Raw genomic sequence first — 19592 nt, 5'->3', positions numbered from 1 at the left:
CGCTCACAAATGGCAGAGGCAAGGGACAGTGAGATTGCTTTATCAAGCAGGACAATGCCTTAAAGAGACTGACCATATATACATATGATGAGCACCCAATCCCACTCTCCACCCAAGGTAGGACCAAGGAGAGCCAGGCAATGGCTGCTGATGACTCAGCAGATAGACCTATAGGCTCTATTAAAATCCCCCATCCTTAGCTCACAGGGATGGTGAGGTTGCAGCGAGCCAAGAAACTGAGTTTGAACGGGACTCAAAATCCAGTCTGGCGTTCACCAGTCAAGTATGTTACTATATCGGCCACAACATCCCTAAAATACATATTATTATTTTAAAAACTTGTCAACTTTGTCTTCTATTCGTTATAAGAAATCATTACTCTACTTACAGAACTTTGTCTTGCCATACTTAAAATAAATCAGGTTATTCAAAAACAATACTTTTTCAATTCACTGTATTTAGAAAAAAAATTCACATTGAGTTCACATATATTCAAATAATAAAATAGTTTTTAGTTGTATCTACTAAATTGTGCACATCCTTTGATGCTAACCTATCACTGAGTCTTTCTATTATTCAAACGATTTTCAAGATTAATCTTATACTGATGAACTGACTTGAAAACTTCATAAGTTTGCTACGGTGCGAAGTAGCTACGGAATGTTACTAAAACACTGAGAGAGAGAGAGAGAGAGAGAGAGAGAGAGAGAGAGAGAGAGAGAGAGAGAGAGAGAGAGAGAGAGAGAGAGAGAGAGAAAGCGCAATCCATACATTAATGAAGTACAATACATATATTCCTGTTATCACTGTCTAGCAGGTTGGCATCTTCGAGTAATGAGTCTCCTTGTCACATTACAGTTTTCCCTTATCATTTGTGAACAAACTTTATTAGAAAACAAATTTGACACTTTAAATTTAAATCTACAGTCAATCACAAATTTAAATTAAGCAAGGAAGCCATCAACAATTCTCTTTAACTATCTGCTTCCCTATTTATGAGAAAAATTAGTTGCTATCTTAAACTGGTGTTCCATCTCACATCTAAATTCTCTGCAGCGAGATTTTACCCTTTTCCACCAGGTCTTTCAGCAGTTTCCTTCATTGTAATCTGGCTGTCAATCTTGGCATATAAAGAAAAAAAAAATATAATAATAATAATAATAATGCCTATTTATCAGCCACAAAGTAATAAGTAACAGGGGCCTTCCGCATGCATTATTTAAAAGAAACTCAATGTTAGTAAATTTCTTTAAAAATTAAAATCTTGCATCCATATCGTTTTTTTTTTGGAAGAGGATTCATACTCAAAATGTCAAAGCACACCAAACTGGTCTGAAATCAAAGAATTCTAATGACCAAAATAAACTGAAAATGCATTGAGTTACAATTTTTCTTGGCTGAACAAAAAGAAAATGAAATAAAAACAGGAAATAATAAAGCAGGTTAGCCCCTAGAATTATTTAAACATGTCTAAAATGTTCATATACATACAACAAAATGGTAATATTCTGTTAAATAAATAGAGGATGCAGGACATTGCCGAAACCCTGCAATCTTTTAAGTGTTACCATTCAAAACTGGAGAACTGTAACCCTACAAAATAAACTAAGTCCTTATTATGTCATGCACCATATTGGACAGGCCGCGTACGAGAACCAGTCAACATGGTTTCCTTTCCAGTAAAAGTCAAGTCCTTAAAAGTTTCACTTTGTTAACTGGGAAATACTCTTTTGGTCCTTATCCAAGAAACTTTCATTCTAGATTGCTTAGAGCAACAGGTTTAGCCACATTGAAAAAAGTACATTTAATATTTCTACTCTACTTTCTTCTTCCTTCTGCCACGGCCGTCTTGAGAGCCAGCAGCCCGCTTTCCAGATTTCACATAAAGGCCTCCCTTGGGCCTTCCTTTCTTTCTTTCGGCTCGCTCCTTTTCTTCCAGCTCTTGGTTCTCTCTCTCTATCAACGTAATCAGCGTGTTGCAGCGACGCTGAAGTTCCAGTGCGGTTCTGCTTTTGATGAACCAATCGAATCTGAACTGGGGAGCTGACCTACAATAAGAGGAATATTTCAGTTAAGAAGAAGTAATTATAAGACCTATCAGTTTTATGAACTTAATGCATGGTTTATTCACACTAGTCTTAATTTGACACAAACAGTTACTTCTATTATATGTAAGACAAAAAAACATAGCCTTACCTAACAGCTGCCCTTAGCTCTTCATAAACATTCTCTTTGTCGAAACCTAACTTATGAAGCATACAGACCAAGAACCGATCCTCCTCTTCAGTATAGTTCTTTCCCTTGTTGGTGCCATAAGATATTCTCAACTGATGGAAAGGTGCTCTGTATCTGGCCATCTGCAAGAAATAACTATCTTCATGAAACTTCAACTTCAACATAAAAAAGAATCGACTTCTACTGGCAAACTGTATAAAAGCCATTATTGTAAAATAGAACCATGATACTTGTGAATCTTCATAACCTAAATATACAAGAAGATTATACATTAACATCAATACAAATCATTCCACCATATTAAACCTTCATGTAATTTAACCCTTTTACCCCCAAAGGATGTACTGGTACGTTTCACAAAACTCATCCCTTTACCCCCATGGACGTACTGGTACGTCCTTGCAAAAAACTGCTATAAAATTTTTTTTTTCATATTCTTTATAATTTTTTAAAGAAAATTCAGACATTTTCCAAGAGAATGAGACCAACCTGACCTCTCTATGACAAAAATTAAGGCTGTTAGAGCGATTTAAAAAAAATATACTGCAAAATGTGCTGGGAAAAAAATAATCCGTGGGGGTTAAGGGTTGGAAATTTCCAAATAGCCTGGGGGTAAAAGGGTTAACAAAATGAAACATAACACGTAATAAAACAGAAACAACAACTCACCTTGGCATCCAAGGCTTTCTTAATGGAAGCTCTTCGCTGGATCTTTGCTTCTCCTCTTTCTATCTGTGCCAGAATGCGGTCGCAATCTTGCAACTCCGAGCAGCGCTCCCAGAACACGGCGGAATATTCCATCACTTCTTCGGGTGTTTTTCCCTCTACTTCCTGAAGATAATTGGTACATCAAATATCATTATCCTATTTGGTCAAAATATATTTGGATAACATAAATGTACTAAACATATTACAATAAAGGATCCAAAGGATTTTTACAGATTTTAAATCATTTCCATATAGAGTACAGGTACCGCATAAATTGCAACCTATTGATAAGTGAAACAATACCTTAACCTCATCATAATTATTAAATCAGAATTAACTGTGTTACTGTTTTAGCATGAGGATAAATGAATTCATAAAAAATTTAGGAATAATTATAAAATGATGAAAAGTTGAAACCCTCAATAGCTGTTCCAAATGTTCATTCATCATTACCAAAAATTGCAATGTTTAAGCTTTCATATATTTCGTTGATATCAGTTCTAATAATCAACAGGCGCAGAACACTTGGCTAAAAAAATTGAATCATATGCCAAGACAAATAAAACATACCTTTGCAATATTTTCAATATCATCTCGGCCGAACTTTTCATTAGCTTTGATGAATTGATTAAAATCTCTCTTACTCCAGTTGAGGAACCCTTGGGTGAGGAGGTTGTCTCTCTCTTCCATTTCCTCTTCTGTCACAGGCTCAGCTTCATCGATTTTCTTCTGCTCTTCCTTCTGTATGCGGCCAGCGTCAGCCATGTACTCTGGATTCTTGGGTACCTGAAAGGGACAAAACACGAATACTCAAGTACGTACATAATTTCTCGTACTGTATACACCCCTATAAATACAAGTACAGAAGGAAGGTGTTGTCTACTATTATAAAACCCTTAAAAGTCTATAGAATAAGAGCTTGTGATAGGTCTCTTCATACATTATCAAGTGTAGCATTTAAATTTCCATTCCTTATGTAAAATAATTGTAACCACATTACGTACCAAATCTCATACAACGAAGGGGAAAGACACCACTAGCAGTGTCTCTAATGTCAACTAAAGCCTTTATCAATTTTCATGCGAGTATTATACAGTTTATTCTACATTCACCAAATAGTTTTCCACTGGTGCTTGGGAGGGATTACAGAATCAAGTGAGCAAGGATATATTCCTTCACTACCCTTAGAGAAACTTACAAAATACACCTGGGCATCATATTTACAGCCTTTTATATGAAGTCCTGACAGCTTACTAATCTAATCTAGCCAATGATGCTAAACTGCCAATTGAAGAAACAAGATGTTTGTGTTCTTACACATTTGCATTTGACATTTAAGCTTTTAAGTATAACCCTGATCTTCGAGTTCACTAAATAAAATTTGAAGTCTGTATTTTCTAAGCAATTTAAGTTACATTATTTGAAAACTTTAACCTTGCTAGATGGACATATAAATCAATTAATATGTTTAAAGGTTTTAAAGGTCGCTCATGAATGGCAGAGACAAGGGACAGTGATATTGCCCTAGCAATCAGGACAATGCCCTAGAGACTGACCGTATATTATATGATCAGCGACCAAGCCTCCTCTCCACCCAAGCTAGGACCAGGGAGGGCCAGGCAGTGGCTACTGATGACTCAGCAGATAGACCAATAGGCTCCCCCAACCTTAGCTCACAAGGATGGTAAGGTTACAGACACTAATAGCACTAATGAGTCTGAGCGGGACTCGAACCCCCATCTGGCAAACACCAGACATTGACGTTACCAATCAGGCCACAACAACCTAAATTGTGAACTGTGGCGATAAAAATATACCACAATATCTACCAAAATAGGAGACAGAGTATTATTTAGATGACTTGAGAAAATACATGAAAAGAACATTACCTTGTAGCTAACAGTCTTTCTGTAGTAGTAGATTTCTTTATCCAAGAGTTCAAAAAGCCTTGGCGGGAAGAACTGGAAGTCTTGAACAACGGGCTGCTTGGGAGGGCGTGGTGCCTGCAAGGAAAATGCATTCGTTATACTGTACCATTCTCAAAATGATAAAATGAAATATGACGATTCTCGCTAGAAATTCATCGATATAAGCATTACAGCATATTGTAATCAAATATATGAGTTAAAAAAATATGTAAATATATATATCTCAAATAAACCTGGCTCCCTCGGTGACCTCTTAAACTTTTAAATCAGTAACATCAATAACAAAGTAATTGTTATTTACATGTTAAAACACAAGAAAGTCCCCCCATGTTTCACATCTAAATATCAGAGCATGCAAGGAAAATAAAGCAATTAAAAAATTCACTCTGAAGACAAAACAGTGGGTATTAGCACCATGTACAAAAAGCATACTATAATGCTACGATTTTGAGTTTGTCTCAAGTGTACCCATGATCAAGTACCTGGTAATTATTATGTTGTCATAGTTCCACTCACGACTATTCCAACAATCTACTTGTATTAGTCAAAAGAAAATAAAAACTAATGGAAAAAAGAACGATGCACACGATACAAAAACCACAATCAGAACCTTTAAATAGAAAGCATTGATAAATGTTAATTGCAAAAACCATGTCTCATTGAAGAAAGCAAAAATTATAAACACTGACGTACTGTACATATGACGTACCAGTCATGGCGACGAGAGGACATTAAGTTCTTCATTTCCCACCTTAATTATAGGGATTCAGTTTGAAAAGAATGTCTATTGCTTAAACCTACCATCCTGTCAAAATACTCTAAAAATGAATAAGAGTTCTATAATTTTTAGGTTTGCTTTAAGGAAATTTTTCAAAGCTTAAGACTTTCACTATCTCACAAAACCAGAAGGACAACCTAAGCTTGAATTTTTATCTAACAAAACCAGAAGGACGACCTATGCTTGAATTTTTATCTAACAAAACCAGACGGACGACCTATGCTTGAATTTTTATCTAACAAAACCAGAAGGACGACCTAAGCTTGAATTTCTATCTAACAAAACCAGACGGATGACCTATGCTTGAATTTTTCGTTTAATGCTATGAGACTATGTATCCCTTTTCCTTTGAATTTCAATAAACTAACTCACATCAACCAATGCAGCCTTAAATAAAATCCATTCCATGAAATCCATGCCCCATTGTTTTACATCTCACACCAAATGATCAAAGACAGCCTAACCTAATCAGCATAGGCCCAAAACCAAAACAGCATCACTCTGTATCATGTCTGAACATTATGCAACAACAACAAAGTAATGAGAAAATTTTTTCCAATGGGGTGACTTTCAAGACATTAACTGAAAACTCAAATGTAGAACTACTCCTAACTCAATGTGTAATATTGTACGCTTCGATATAAAGTTGCGTCATTTAAATGGTAGAAACTTGCTAAATAAAGAAGTCTTTCAACATATGTATTTTGCAAAGTGAAACGATTAGCTTATAAGGAATTCCCTCTAGATAGAACTTGTAAAATTACAAGCATTCCCTACCAACAAAATTTCAAATAAAACTCTAAGGATACCCATCGATCTTGCTTCACTTTAATAAACTTACTCTTTTTGAAAAGCAAAATTAAAAAATATCTATATAAGTCTAACCTCAGCAAATAGAACAATCTGGAAACGAGTCCTAAAACACAAAATATACACGACTATGTGCTCTACAGATGACTGCATCAATTACTCATCTTAGATCTGTGCATGGACTACTTGTGTGGTGAATTCAAAAGCATATTAAGAGTTAAGTGATAAAATAGAGATCTTACCCTGATAAATTCCCAACTGGAATAAAAAAAATGAAGACAGGACTAAACAGACAATATGACCTCTCTATCTTTACTTTCAGACAAGATCTCTAAAATTCCAGGATGCAAAAACCACAAACTTCAAAATATTTTCATGAGAGAAAGTTCACATTTCTCAGCAAAAATCATTCTTACACATCACCTCCACCAGTAAGTCAAGATTGGTAATAAATAAAAAGGTGTACTGTGAAACCATAGCTAGTCATTCTATACAAGAGTGAAATACAGTATAACTTCATAATGCACAGAATTTTTGCGAAGTGACAAGTACCACCATTTACTGAACTACAGTGTTGAACTTGCAAAACCAAAATCAACCAAGTTCATAACACCTGTGTGCAAAAGAAACCATTAATATTTCTTTTTTATCTCATGAAATTGCACTCTCATTGAGAGCTTCTACATTATCAGATGAAAACATCCCTCACTGGCAAATACATTGCAGCAAGTACTAGAATTCAATATTAGATATATAATATTCTTAACTTTGACAATACCGTCTCTAAAGATACACTTACTCGTTGCCGACCCTTTGAAGAAATTCATCCTCATAAATGGCATTGACAAGACCCTGCCCATCTATCTTGAACATTACTATTCATGAGATGACATCTACATATCATAAGGGGGCTACTTTCTATTGAAAAGGGTCTCAGCATTATGCAGTTATGAATAACTTGAAATAAAAAAAAATGGAGGGGTAGGTGACAGCGTATGCTCCTGCACGCCGTCTAGGCATGTTAGTGGTTACAGAACGCATGCATCTAATTAAAAAAAATTAAATAAAACTCTAGCCACTGAAACAACAGGCCTACTTACACCTCTCCAATTGGGCTGAAGAGGAAATTAACGTACTATTACATTGTGGAAGAGATTATCTAACATACATAAGAGACAAATTTGGGATAATGTAAATAAGTTCTTAGGACTGCTGAGATCCAACAGAGAAAAGGGTAGCACTTATCAAAACAATATTGCAATCATCAATGCTATGAACTGTAATATATCGATAACCTGTTGCATATTAATCGTAATAGGTTTAAAGAGCAATTTTTTTTAGAAATTAAAACATTACATACATTTTACTATAAGTCAATCCTAATGCATGGCGATATGTAATCAAATTAAACCAGTGTCAACTCTATTTAACAACTTCTTACTTTCAAGAGATGTAACAATATGAAATAACAGCAACTGTAAGTATTTTAGCACGTCAGTGACAGCATTATTACTTGAACATGCATAAGTCATACACAAAGTATTTTCAGTCCTCAAGTAGCAAGTACTGCAATCCTTTAGTACTGTACTACAACCAAACACTTCCAACTCAGACACTTTTTTTTTCACCACAGACCAACCATTAATGTACACTATGTTATGGTTATATTCATATCATAACTGTTCCCTCGTTCACCATTCTTTTGATTAATTAAAAAAAAGTATTGCTATTCTAACTCCTGCTTTTCAACATGTTGCCTAATCATGAATTTATTCACTTTAAATGACACTAGTGTATTTTTTATCTAGCTTGATGTATTTTCATATGTAGATGCCTTTGTCCCGTAATTGACTAATTACGGTTAATGATGACGATGATAATTTTAGATTGCATTTAACCTTGGTTGCCAAAAATATAAGTGTAAGATGGCTCGGAATTATTTACAATTTGAAGGCAAGTTTGGAAATAATATATTTTCGTATATAAAAACGCTGTCTACTTTCATGAATCTCACCTTTGAATTGTAGGCTTAGTGCCATACTACCCTGGTGGCGGGAATAACCACCTTAAAATTCTAATAATAAAAAAAAAAAAAAAAAAAAAAAAAAAAAAAAAAAAAAAAAAAAAAAAAAAAAAAAAAAAAAAACAACCCTCACCTAAAAACACTTTACTATCCAGATAGATACGTGACTAAATTGCGGATGGGTAATAAATGGAAGGCAAGATTCTTGGAATACCTTATTTGCTTGCCATTGGATAAAACAACTAAAGATAGTACAGTACTTTATAAAAAGTGATTTTATGATTTTCTTTTTACCTAACAAAGACTTAACTTAATAAAATGAATAGAAGAAAATAAAGGAGGCGCTAAAGCAAATCACATTTATATATACATATATATATATATATATATATATATATATATATATATAATATATATATACATATATATATATATACATATATATATATATATACTGTATATATATATATATATATATATATATATATATATATATATACATACATATATATATATATATATATATATATATATATATATATATATATATATATATATATAAACAATGCACTTCTGATGACTTTTTCAACTGCAGTCACACACAAATATTTAATGGAAATATTGGTAATATACTGGTACAGTATACCAGTGCATATAAAACTCTCCACACCTGCCTAAACAGTAGAGAAAAAAAAAAAAAAAAAAAAAAAAAAAACACTTAATAGGCTGTGGAAACACCTGGGGCTAAAAATGATTAAATAATAAGCAGTTAAAAATATTCATAGATAAAAAAAACCTCTTTAAACTTAAGATAATCTCAAAAGATAGATATTATGGACATACAATAAAATAATATAAAGATTTGTAATGATGATAACAAAATATCAAGACAGATGAGAATTTTGTACCAAACAGAAAGTAAGGAAGAGAGAATGTAGGACTTGTGCATAACCATTCATTATAGCAAATGTAGGATGAGATACACTATAGTCAATTTTTTTTAGCGATGCAGATTTGCACCGACTCGCAGCGGTGCCCGTTTAGCTCGGAAAAGTTTCCTGATCGCTGATTGGTTGGGCGAGATAATTTTAACCAATCAGCGATCAGGAAACTTTTCCGAGCTAAAAGGGCACCGCTGCGAGTCGGTGCAAATCTGCCTCGATAAAAAAAATGGACTATAATTAAGATGAAGGGACATCTAGCTTGCAAGGACACTATAATATGACAAAATATGAATCATGACTTGAGCTACATTGGCCTCATTACTGTACTTTAGTTTTTATACTAGCATTTTCCTTTGTGAGTTCAATGTGAAAAGAGTTAACTTCAATCTCTTGGCTGGTGTACTTCCTACCCCATTTCCCACTTAATCTCACTCTTTGTCGATCTGCTTTATCTATGCTTTCATAAACCTTACCTCAACACTTTCATCACTTAAGGTTCCCCTATCCATTAACTAGACAAAACATAGTATCTGTCATTTCCCTATTTGTGATTTAGCCTTCTCAATGAACTCGGGCGATTGATCAATTCTAAAACTAACCCTTTTGGGCCAGCCTCATAAATCAGGTGCCCCAATGCAGCAGTCTGGTTGAAATACCAAATAACAACAATAATAATTAGAATTCTAAAGTTACTACTTCATTAAAATTCTCCTCTAATTTCTTGTCCGTGACCATACCTTTACTAAATAGGTAATGTACGTCTCATGTGTGTATCAAATGTTTTTGCTCTGATTGTTAACCCTTTTACCCCCAAAGGACGTACTGGTACGTTTCACAAAAGCCATCCCTTTACCCCCATGGACGCACCGGTACGTCCTTGCAAAAAACTGCTAACATTTTTTTTTTCTTCAAATTTTTGATAATTTTTTTGAGAAAATTCAGGCATTTTCCAAGAGAATGAGACCAACCTGACCTCTCTATGACAAAAATTAAGGCTGTTAGAGCAATCTAAAAAAAATATACTGCAAAATGTGCTGGGAAAAAAATAACCCCCTGGGGGTTAAGGGGTGGAAATTTCCAAATAGCCTGGGGGTAAAAGGGTTAAAGGATACTTTAGCGTACCAAGAGCTTCTCAAATTATGATCTACCTTACCTATTCCTGTCTCCTTGATATTTATATAAAAACTATAAATTCCACATCTCGAAGAAGACCATTGCTCAAACATTGAAAATTATACAAAACCTTATGAATCATGTTTACCAAAAAGGGATATTTATGAAGGTGGCTCTATGAACATCAAACAAATATGTTGGTGCCTTTAATACTAAAATTCACATGGTATAATATCAAAAAAATTTCAGAAAGTCCCCCATCACGAGATAAATGTTTTTGAGTTGATACAAACTTCTTGGTTGTCAAGGGATATAACTACAGTACGGTGAGCGATTTATGATTTCAAGTATATCTCAATACTTCAACCTCCCCGAAAACTTCAGCAGAGTACAGCTTACAATATATTATGCTTGTTGCACTGTATGGAGTATTAAAGGCTATTTATTAACAGAACTATGGCCCACATAAGCCTCATGTCAATACATGATACAATATCACCACTTCTATGCTCCAAAAATTTGATCTAGCCTATAAGATATGTCATGTTAATTGTCGAGTGGTATAGTCTCCAAGAACAAGGATAATCTCAATAAAAACTATCAAGTGAAAGGCCTGAATAGGTAATTGTACATCACCGCCACCTATATAAAGCAAAAATTGAATCTAGCCTGAAGAATTTACAGAAAAAAATTGAAATACACTCAAGACACTGACAACATTGAAAAGCTGATTAAAGAAACATAAAAGTATTATATGTATGAACCTTCCTTTATGTTCATATTACTGCTTCTACAGAAGCTCGGTTTATCAATATTTACCCCCATAAAGTTTATATAAAAAAAATTCCCATTTTTCTCCTTTCAATGGATACGTCTCTAGTAAAGTAATGTGACAAACTAGCGGGTAATGGCAAGAGGAAAAGCCCCACACCCTTTTCTATTTCTGTCTCTCAGTAGCCATCGGTGCAACTCAATGTACTCCCATCCAGATTATGATATGCTTTAACCCTTTTACCCCCAGGCTTCTTGGAAATTTCCAACCCTTAACCCCCAAAGGGTTATTTTTTTCCCAGCACATTTTTTTAAATTGCTCTAACAGCCTTAATTTTTGTCATAAAGAGGTCAGGTTGGTCTCATTCTCTTGGAAAATGCCTGAATTTTCTCAAAAAATTATCAAAAATATGAAAAAAAAAAATTTTATAGCATTTTTTTGCAAGGTCGTACCGGTACGTCCATGGGGGTAAAGGGATGGCTTTTGTGAAACGTACCAGTACGTCCTTTGGGGGTAAAAGGGTTAACTTCTTTAGTGAGAGGTGGGGTAACACTGTTCCATTCAGTAAGGGTTCTGAATGTTCACTATGCATTACAGAGCTGAGATCCTCTCGCAGAGCCTCGATTTCTTTAATTGCTCTAAATCCTTCTACTGCTAAACTTGAAGTAATTGATCTGAACCAACTTTGTTTTTTATTTGTGGATGGCATTTCATATCCTAAGTTTCTCTTAGCTCTTTAATGTTCATGGTGATGATTAAGCTGAAGGTGATCCGTTTGATCATTTTTCTGATGGCAATGGACTTTGTTTGCTTGCTAGTTTGGCCATTGCTCATAACAGGTTAATGTTTGCTAGGTAATGGTAAAAAACTAATACCTTTTTAATGAAATGAGTCTTACTAGGAAGAGAACTTATAAAAGTAATTATAGGATTATTTAAATTCAATGAATACTAATACTTTTTACCAAAATAAGTCTCACTAGGAAAGTTATAGAATAATAGTAGGATTATTTCTATTCAATGAAAGAAATATAGAAAAAGAATATGAAATTTTATCTTTTGTGGTGTAAAGGACAATTAATTAAATAAAAGGGAAGAAATGCATATAACTACTATACCCTGTATGTTAAAGTAAACTAGAAGCGGCATTGCAAAGGTCATGCCTCAACCATGAGTGTTCTGAAAATGTACCTAAACAAATGAGCAGCATCTCCCGTACCCATTATACAAATATAAACGAACGGATAGGAGTCCTTAAGTTCTGACTTATCATTCTTTACAGGAAGATGAGAATGAACAAAACACTGACTTTTAAACCAAACGTTCTTTATTAACCCCTTTTACCCCCAGGCTCTTTGGAAATTTCCAACCCTTAACCCCCAAGGGGTTATTTTTTCCCCGGCACATTTTGCAGTATATATTTTTTAAATTGCTCTAACAGCCTTAATTTTTGTCATAGAGAGGTCAGGTTGGTCTCATTCTCTTGAAAAATGCCTGAATTTTCTCAAAAAATTATTAAAATTATGAAAAAAAATTTTATAGCAATTTTTTGCAAGGACGTACCAGTACGTCCTTTGGGGGTAAAAGGGTTAAAAACTTCCTAATATGTTGTTGAAGGCAGGTGTTTCTTCCTTGGTATTCAGAGACTGCTACTTGCCAAACTATGCACATCTCAATTTTTTCCTCTTCAATTACTCTAAAATGTTTAAGCCTTCAATACCTGAGAGATGTTGTGACTAATACTTGTCTAATCAGTTACTTAATACTGTTCCACTGTCAATTAATTTCAGCCTTTAAACCCATCATTACTTGTAATAAATGAAGGGTTTGCAAGCTGTTTTTAAAATACAGCTATTGCTGTTTGTAGGATAATAATGTAGGAAGTGTTCTTGAAATATTTTCCTAAGCAGTTCCTATAATAAAGGTTATTTCTAGTAATATAAAAAGATTACTTTCAGTACAAAAAAGTATATAGGCTAACTGATTACAGAGGAAAGGATGATAACGGTAATATCACTCCAGCCTAAAAAGTTGTTTTAGTGTCATATTAAGAACTTGTCTTTAGGGGAAGCTCAGAACCCATTAAGTTTTCTTTCATAGTAATATCTCAGGCCTAACCTAAACTGTTTCAAACTCAAGCCTAAGCCTTTAAGTGGTAGCTAGTAGTTCTGGTGTACAATTCAGTAAGGATTCCGATGGTACAATGCATCTCCCAGGTTAAAGCTCTCCTCATAGAGCGTTAAATTCTTATTTACTTTTCACCCTTCCGCGTCGTAACCCTAGGACTCTTACATTTCTTCCTTTCTTTTATACACCTGTAGAATCTATAGAACTGTTTAACTCTTAACCCTTTGAGGATCCAATAATGCACTTTGATGTCACCCATTCAAGAAACCATAGGAGCACCGATGACGCACTTGGTTTGTCATCCGACACTATTTCCCAGAAATTTTGAAGAAGAAGAAGAAGAAGAAGAAGAAGAAGAAGAAGAAGAAGAAGAAGAAGAAGAAGAAGAAGAAGAAGAAGAAGAAGAAGAAGAAGAAGAAGAAGAAGAAGAAGAAGAAGAAGAAGAAGAAGAAGAAGAAGAAGAAGAAGAAGAAGAAGAAGAAGAAGAAGAGGAGCATGTGAGTGTGTGCAGATCTTGAGCCTACTCGTGAACGAGAATAATTTTATACTATCAGCATGTGCGTAAGACAAGTCAAACAAGCAATAGGTTTGAATCAGTCAGCAACTGTCTTTCACCTAGTTTACAATGTGCTTTAAGCAGCCTGATAAACCTTTATCCTTTGTGATTTTTTTGCATAGTGTAACTAATTAGATATTGGAAGAAAAGGTCATTAATTTCTCAAGTTTTGTAATCAAACACCGTAAAGTAGACTATAAAATTACAGTGCATCATCAACGGAGGAAACCTTTAAACTTTGATTTGATATGAAAATTGACAATAAAAAAATGAGAAACGTAACTTCACTAACAACTACATACTTTTAAGGATGGTAAAAATTAATATAATAATAGTTAAAGTAATAATTCTCTCTTTTAGAAAGAGGAAGAAAAAACAAATTCGGTAGTTTGCCTTTTGGGGACACCCCCACCATTTATCCCCCTGAATCAGCTGATACCAGCGGCATGTGTCTATTGATACGGAAAAAAAATGGGAATTTTTTTTTTAAATCAAATTTTTGTTGTAAATATCAATAGGAGCAAAACTTACTCAATAAACCATTGCTCCATTCAAGCTTGAAACCACAAGATTTGAATACCTACAAACTCTGTTGTATGGTAAAAGTGTGCTCATGATGAGATGTAAACTGGATGCAAAATTGAAATTTGCCAAGCCAATATAACCAATGACCAAAAACAATCCATTAGTTTAATATTCTAAATAAAATCAGTTCAGTAGTTCAATTAATCCTGTGATATAAAGTATGGAAAAAAAATAATATAGCAGAAATGATAATCAAACTCAGGATGACGATGCCAAGGATACATAGTTGGGCCCTTAATAATGCAATCTACAGAGGGTGATAATGAAATTCACAAAGTGTGTTAAGACATGATATATCAATCACTACAAGGGACAATTTTCTTTCACTCCATTCTAGACCGTTGGATTCTATTTTGCAAGTAAGGCCCTTTAACCCTTTTACCCCCAGGGTATTTGGAAATTTCCAACCCTTAACCCCCATGGGGTTATTTTTTTCCCAGCACATTTTGCAGTATATTTTTTTTCAAATTACTCTAACAGCCTTAATTTTTGTCATAGAGAGGTCAGGCTGGTCGTATTCTCTTGGAAAAATGCCTGAATTTTCTCAAAAAAAATTATCAAAAAATATGAAAAAAATATTTTTTATAGCATTTTTTTGCAAGGACGTACCGGTACGTCCATGGGGGTAAAGTGATGAGTTTTGTAAAACATACCAGTACATCCTTTGGGGGTAAAAGGGTTAAGCTTGCTCTGTACTGTTTTCTAGATTTGAAAAATAATACTAATTGCATTATCTGAGGGTCTATTATTAGGGTAATAATGATAATAGGAAGTCAAGTAAACAATTTTACTAACCTTCGGGGCCTTAGGTTCAGAGACTCTGAGGGCCTCTCTGAAATAGGCATCAACAGCATAATTGGCCTTCCTTTCTCTCTTAGGGGGCTCAATCCACATACCAACAATTGCCTTCTGCTTATTTCTGAAACAATGTGAAAGGTAATGTTATCATCAGTTCCTGGAACATATTCAGTAAAATCAATGAAAACCTTGATATTGCATACAATTTGAAGATCTTATGTACTGAGAGTCCTTACCCAGCCACAGCCAACAAGAGTCCTTACCCAGCCACAGCCAACAAGAGTCCTTACCCAGCCACCGCCAACAAGGACGTTCAGCACTGACCGGCTTTACTCAAAATCAATGGTGTTTGCTAATGTGATCATTGTAGCCGTTTCTGTGTATTACCTCCTACATATTTTTGCCTTATTTCCGTAATTACAATATTAATGGTGACTGAAGATTAGTGGTGATAGTGGTAGTAGTGTGAAGAAATACATGCCATTTCAATGGAAATGAAAGTAAACATTATCAAGAAACTAGATAGCAGTGAGAAGATGACAAATATTGTGCGTTCACATCACGACAACACACGAGAGAGAGAGAGAGAGAGAGAGAGAGAGAGAGAGAGAGAGAGAGAGAGAGAGAGAGAGAGAGAGAGAGAGAGGGAGAGGGAGAGAGGGAGAGAGGGAGAGAGAGAGAGAGAGAGAGAGAGAGAGAGAGAGAGAGAGAGAGAGAGAGAGAGAGAGAGGGGAGAGAGAGAGAGAGAGAGAGGGAGAGGGAGAGAGAGAGAGAGAGAGAGAGAGAGAGAGAGAGGGAGAGAGAGAGAGAGAGAGAGAGAGAGAGAGGGAGAGAGAGAGAGGGAGAGAGGGAGAGAGGGAGAGAGAGAGAGAGAGAGAGAGAGAGAGAGAGAGAGAGAGAGAGAGAGAGAGAGAGAATATATGTGTTGCACCTCAGCTGATTACGTTGGTGGCGATGAACCAAAACTATACAAATGTCAGCCAACACCCTACTCCTTTGGTCCAAACAACAGCAAATAAAATAATCCAATAAACGATCCATCTGCATTCATGAAATAGATTAATACAGGAAGTTTTTAGCATAAAATAACCTCCTCCACATTTACTTAAAACGTAAACACTATAGTATACAAATGTAGCATGTTCGTATCATCACTTGTACGTTTTTTTTTTTTTCTAAACAACATACTTTATAGTATCATTATATACAGTACAGTATTGTAAGGTTATAAAGTAAGTCAAACATCATTTATAACAACCTGATATTAATTTCATATGAAAGGGGACTATTATGAGTTACAAAAATCGTAGGCATTTAAGTTGGCTATACATACACTAGGGCACAATTCAATCCTAGGGGTACAGTACTTGTATTGACCCGATTTATGAACAACTCGAACAACGAACAGTCTCTCGGACCCCATTGTGTTTGTTTGTTCGGAAATGTCTGTAATGTTTCACAATAGAAAGATATGGCCAATTTTCTTCTTAAAAGAAAATATGAACAAAGATAACTTCAGAAGCATAACGGTTCAAATTATATTTTTTTTGTTTACTATTATAACTCACCTGTAATCTTCACCTTCGAACTGATATACAGAATTGGTAGGAACATCTAGAGTGAACTGCCTCAAGGATGATTCTCCAAGGCTTTCAAGCTTCTTGTTCAGTTCTTCTGTCTACAATCGAAGAAAAGAAAACAAAGCTTCAATTAACTTTAAAAAACCAAAAATAAAAAAATCAGAACTTCTTCCAAGCACAGTCATCTAATATAAACCACAACTAATCAAGCTAAGTTATTCTCTATTTCCTTACAAAAATAATTCTGTCCTTAAAAGGTATCAATCACGCTTACCTTGAGCTCGCCTCTACCAATGATAGAATCGATGTCCTCATCAGTGAATTCGTCATCTTTTCCCTTGAAGACTTCATTCGCACCATGTCTGATCATTGCCAGCATCTCATCCTTTGCTAGGGCATTGCTCTTGTTGTCAACTAAACGACCTGAATAAAAAATAAAAGTGAATGTTACTTGTGGACAATTCAGCAGGTCCAATTACCCTATCAAACCAATTATAGAATGTTCCAGAGGCCTAGTAGCATTCAAGCTACAATAGGAGTATACAGTATATAAATATTGACATTTAACAGGAATATTTTCACAGTTTACATCATACGAAAAAAATATAGATATTTTACCCTGCTGTATAACCATCTTATCAAGACGTAGCTTGACCTCTGCACGCTCCACTAATTTTACTTCCATGGAATTTTCTTGTATAAAACGGAAGACTTTGACTTGTTTCTTCTGACCAATACGATGAGCTCTGTCCATAGCCTAAAAAATGTAGAGTAAATCTTGTTCAGTACTGATGGTCAAGTATAGTCGTAAACAAATGCTTCTCTGATCTATAATAACTAAAACTAGCCCTTATTTGTTGTCCTCAAAGGCCCAAAATATTAATGTATTCAACAGAAAAGAGACATGTAGCTATGTGCCAACAACTTTCCATGTGTCTAACACCTTACACTAGTCATGAAATATCCTAGACAGTATCTACTTTTTCAGAAGTTTCCAAGTCTAAAATCCTTTAAATCAGTTATTCAATTTCATTCATTCACCCTGATTTTACAATAAAATTAGGGAATTACATTCAATCACACATTTTTGTGGTTTCGATATTCCAAATATTGAGATCCGTGTTACATTTTTAATAGTTTCGATTCTTCACTGATCCTTACGTTACCATTATTGTGTAGTCCGATGATTACAAATCATCAGCCCTTCTTTGTACCAGGCCTTTGCCTCATTTCCCTCCCTGCATAAAGGCACTTATTATGCTGACTCTGTCTCACTCTTAGTATTTGTCAAGCAACTAATTTTCAGTTACACTTCTGTTGCGTAAGGATTTGTTACGTAATGTGAAAGTAGAATTAAGTATGCATGTACAACTCATGTTCAATAATGAACACTACTACCGTAAATTAAGGATTGCATCATGCATAAAGGTGAGTGGTATTGTACTTGAACAGTAGTCTTTTCTTTTTATCTCACCTTTTACTGTAATTATCTCACGGTATTCATACATTCATTCAAAAAGAAACATCTAAGTGTGTATTTACAGTTCAGTATACAAAATTTATGTATCAGGGTTGTGAGGCAACACTGCAAAGACAAGCAAACATTTCCATGTGATGTCTTGTCTAACCTTAGCTAATTAAGCTGTAATGTAATTATAGTAATACACATACATTACATTATCAGGGAATGTTGTTAGTTAGGATTAACAGTGTTTTGTTGTTACTTATACATAAGTTGGCATGGAGATGATGTGCAAAGGATTATTTAAGGTGGTAGGGTTATGAGTGGATTCACAGTAGGGTACCAATATTAAGAGGTTTTTCGCTCCATGTGGGTATCTTTGTTGCCTAATCCCCGTAAGGACAGGTACACCGTTTTGTCAACCACAATGTTCTGGCCCCTTCTTGCTTAGTAACTGGCAAGAGGATTTAATGTAAACACCTTTGGCATATTTGAGGGAACGAATACATTAAAGAAACTGTGTGATGCTCACATATTTCATTACAATTAAAGGAGTTTCAAGTTATGTAATAAGACCTATAGCATTTGTTAACAACAGACTTTGAGTCAGCCACATGAGAGTAGGAATATTAAATTTATCTGATATTATTATTCATTAATAACTGTCTGAACTCCTCATAATATAAATCTAAGTCAAAGTATATAGAAAATCTCTTACCTGTAAATCCATCTGTGGGTTCCAATCTGAATCAAAGAGGACAACAATATCGGCAGTTGCCAAGTTAATACCCAAGCCTCCAGCACGAGTTGACAACATGAACAAGAATTTATCTCTGAAAAATAATCCCTGTTTAGTGACGTGTTGTGTTTCAAATAAAAAATAGTGTAAATATTACAAATATGTTAAGTAATTTGTATTATTCCTAACTATGCAAATCTAAGTCCTGCCATAGGAGTGTGTTTTCCGCATACCTTAAATTCTACAGTTAAAATTCAATGAGTTGTTGGTAGTTACTGGCAGGTGGCTGGGAGGCCCCATCGCCACACGCTGAGTAGCCAATTTTATCTTCACCTAAGACTTGTGGTGTGGTTGAGGAAAGTAGTCAAACTTGAAAGACTCAGGATTGTGTAGCTAGGAAAACACAATTCACTTTAAAATAAGACTTATCCTGAG

General features: G+C 34.8%; 1 protein-coding gene across 15 annotated transcripts in view; it reads right to left on the bottom strand.

Annotated features, from left to right (window-relative positions):
• Positions 1 to 439: 439 nt before the first annotated feature.
• Iswi (Imitation SWI) overlaps positions 440 to 19592 on the bottom strand; it is a 63791-nt gene continuing 44638 nt past the window's right edge. For all 15 annotated transcript variants that reach the window (XM_068390909.1, XM_068390913.1, XM_068390910.1 and 12 more), the window contains 10 exons: positions 19137 to 19251; positions 17575 to 17713; positions 17231 to 17379; positions 16945 to 17054; positions 15374 to 15497; positions 4833 to 4946; positions 3514 to 3729; positions 2905 to 3066; positions 2197 to 2357; positions 440 to 2048 (listed from right to left, as the gene is read on the bottom strand). In XM_068390909.1, coding sequence (XP_068247010.1) covers positions 1814 to 2048; positions 2197 to 2357; positions 2905 to 3066; positions 3514 to 3729; positions 4833 to 4946; positions 15374 to 15497; positions 16945 to 17054; positions 17231 to 17379; positions 17575 to 17713; positions 19137 to 19251 — 1525 coding nt within the window. In that variant the 3' untranslated portion in view covers positions 440 to 1813. The remainder of the gene's footprint in view (positions 2049 to 2196; positions 2358 to 2904; positions 3067 to 3513; positions 3730 to 4832; positions 4947 to 15373; positions 15498 to 16944; positions 17055 to 17230; positions 17380 to 17574; positions 17714 to 19136; positions 19252 to 19592) is intronic.

This window comes from Palaemon carinicauda, chromosome 17 (genome assembly GCF_036898095.1).
Source record: "Palaemon carinicauda isolate YSFRI2023 chromosome 17, ASM3689809v2, whole genome shotgun sequence".
Classification (NCBI taxonomy): domain Eukaryota; kingdom Metazoa; phylum Arthropoda; class Malacostraca; order Decapoda; family Palaemonidae; genus Palaemon; species Palaemon carinicauda.
This window is presented reverse-complemented; position numbering and strand designations above follow the sequence as displayed.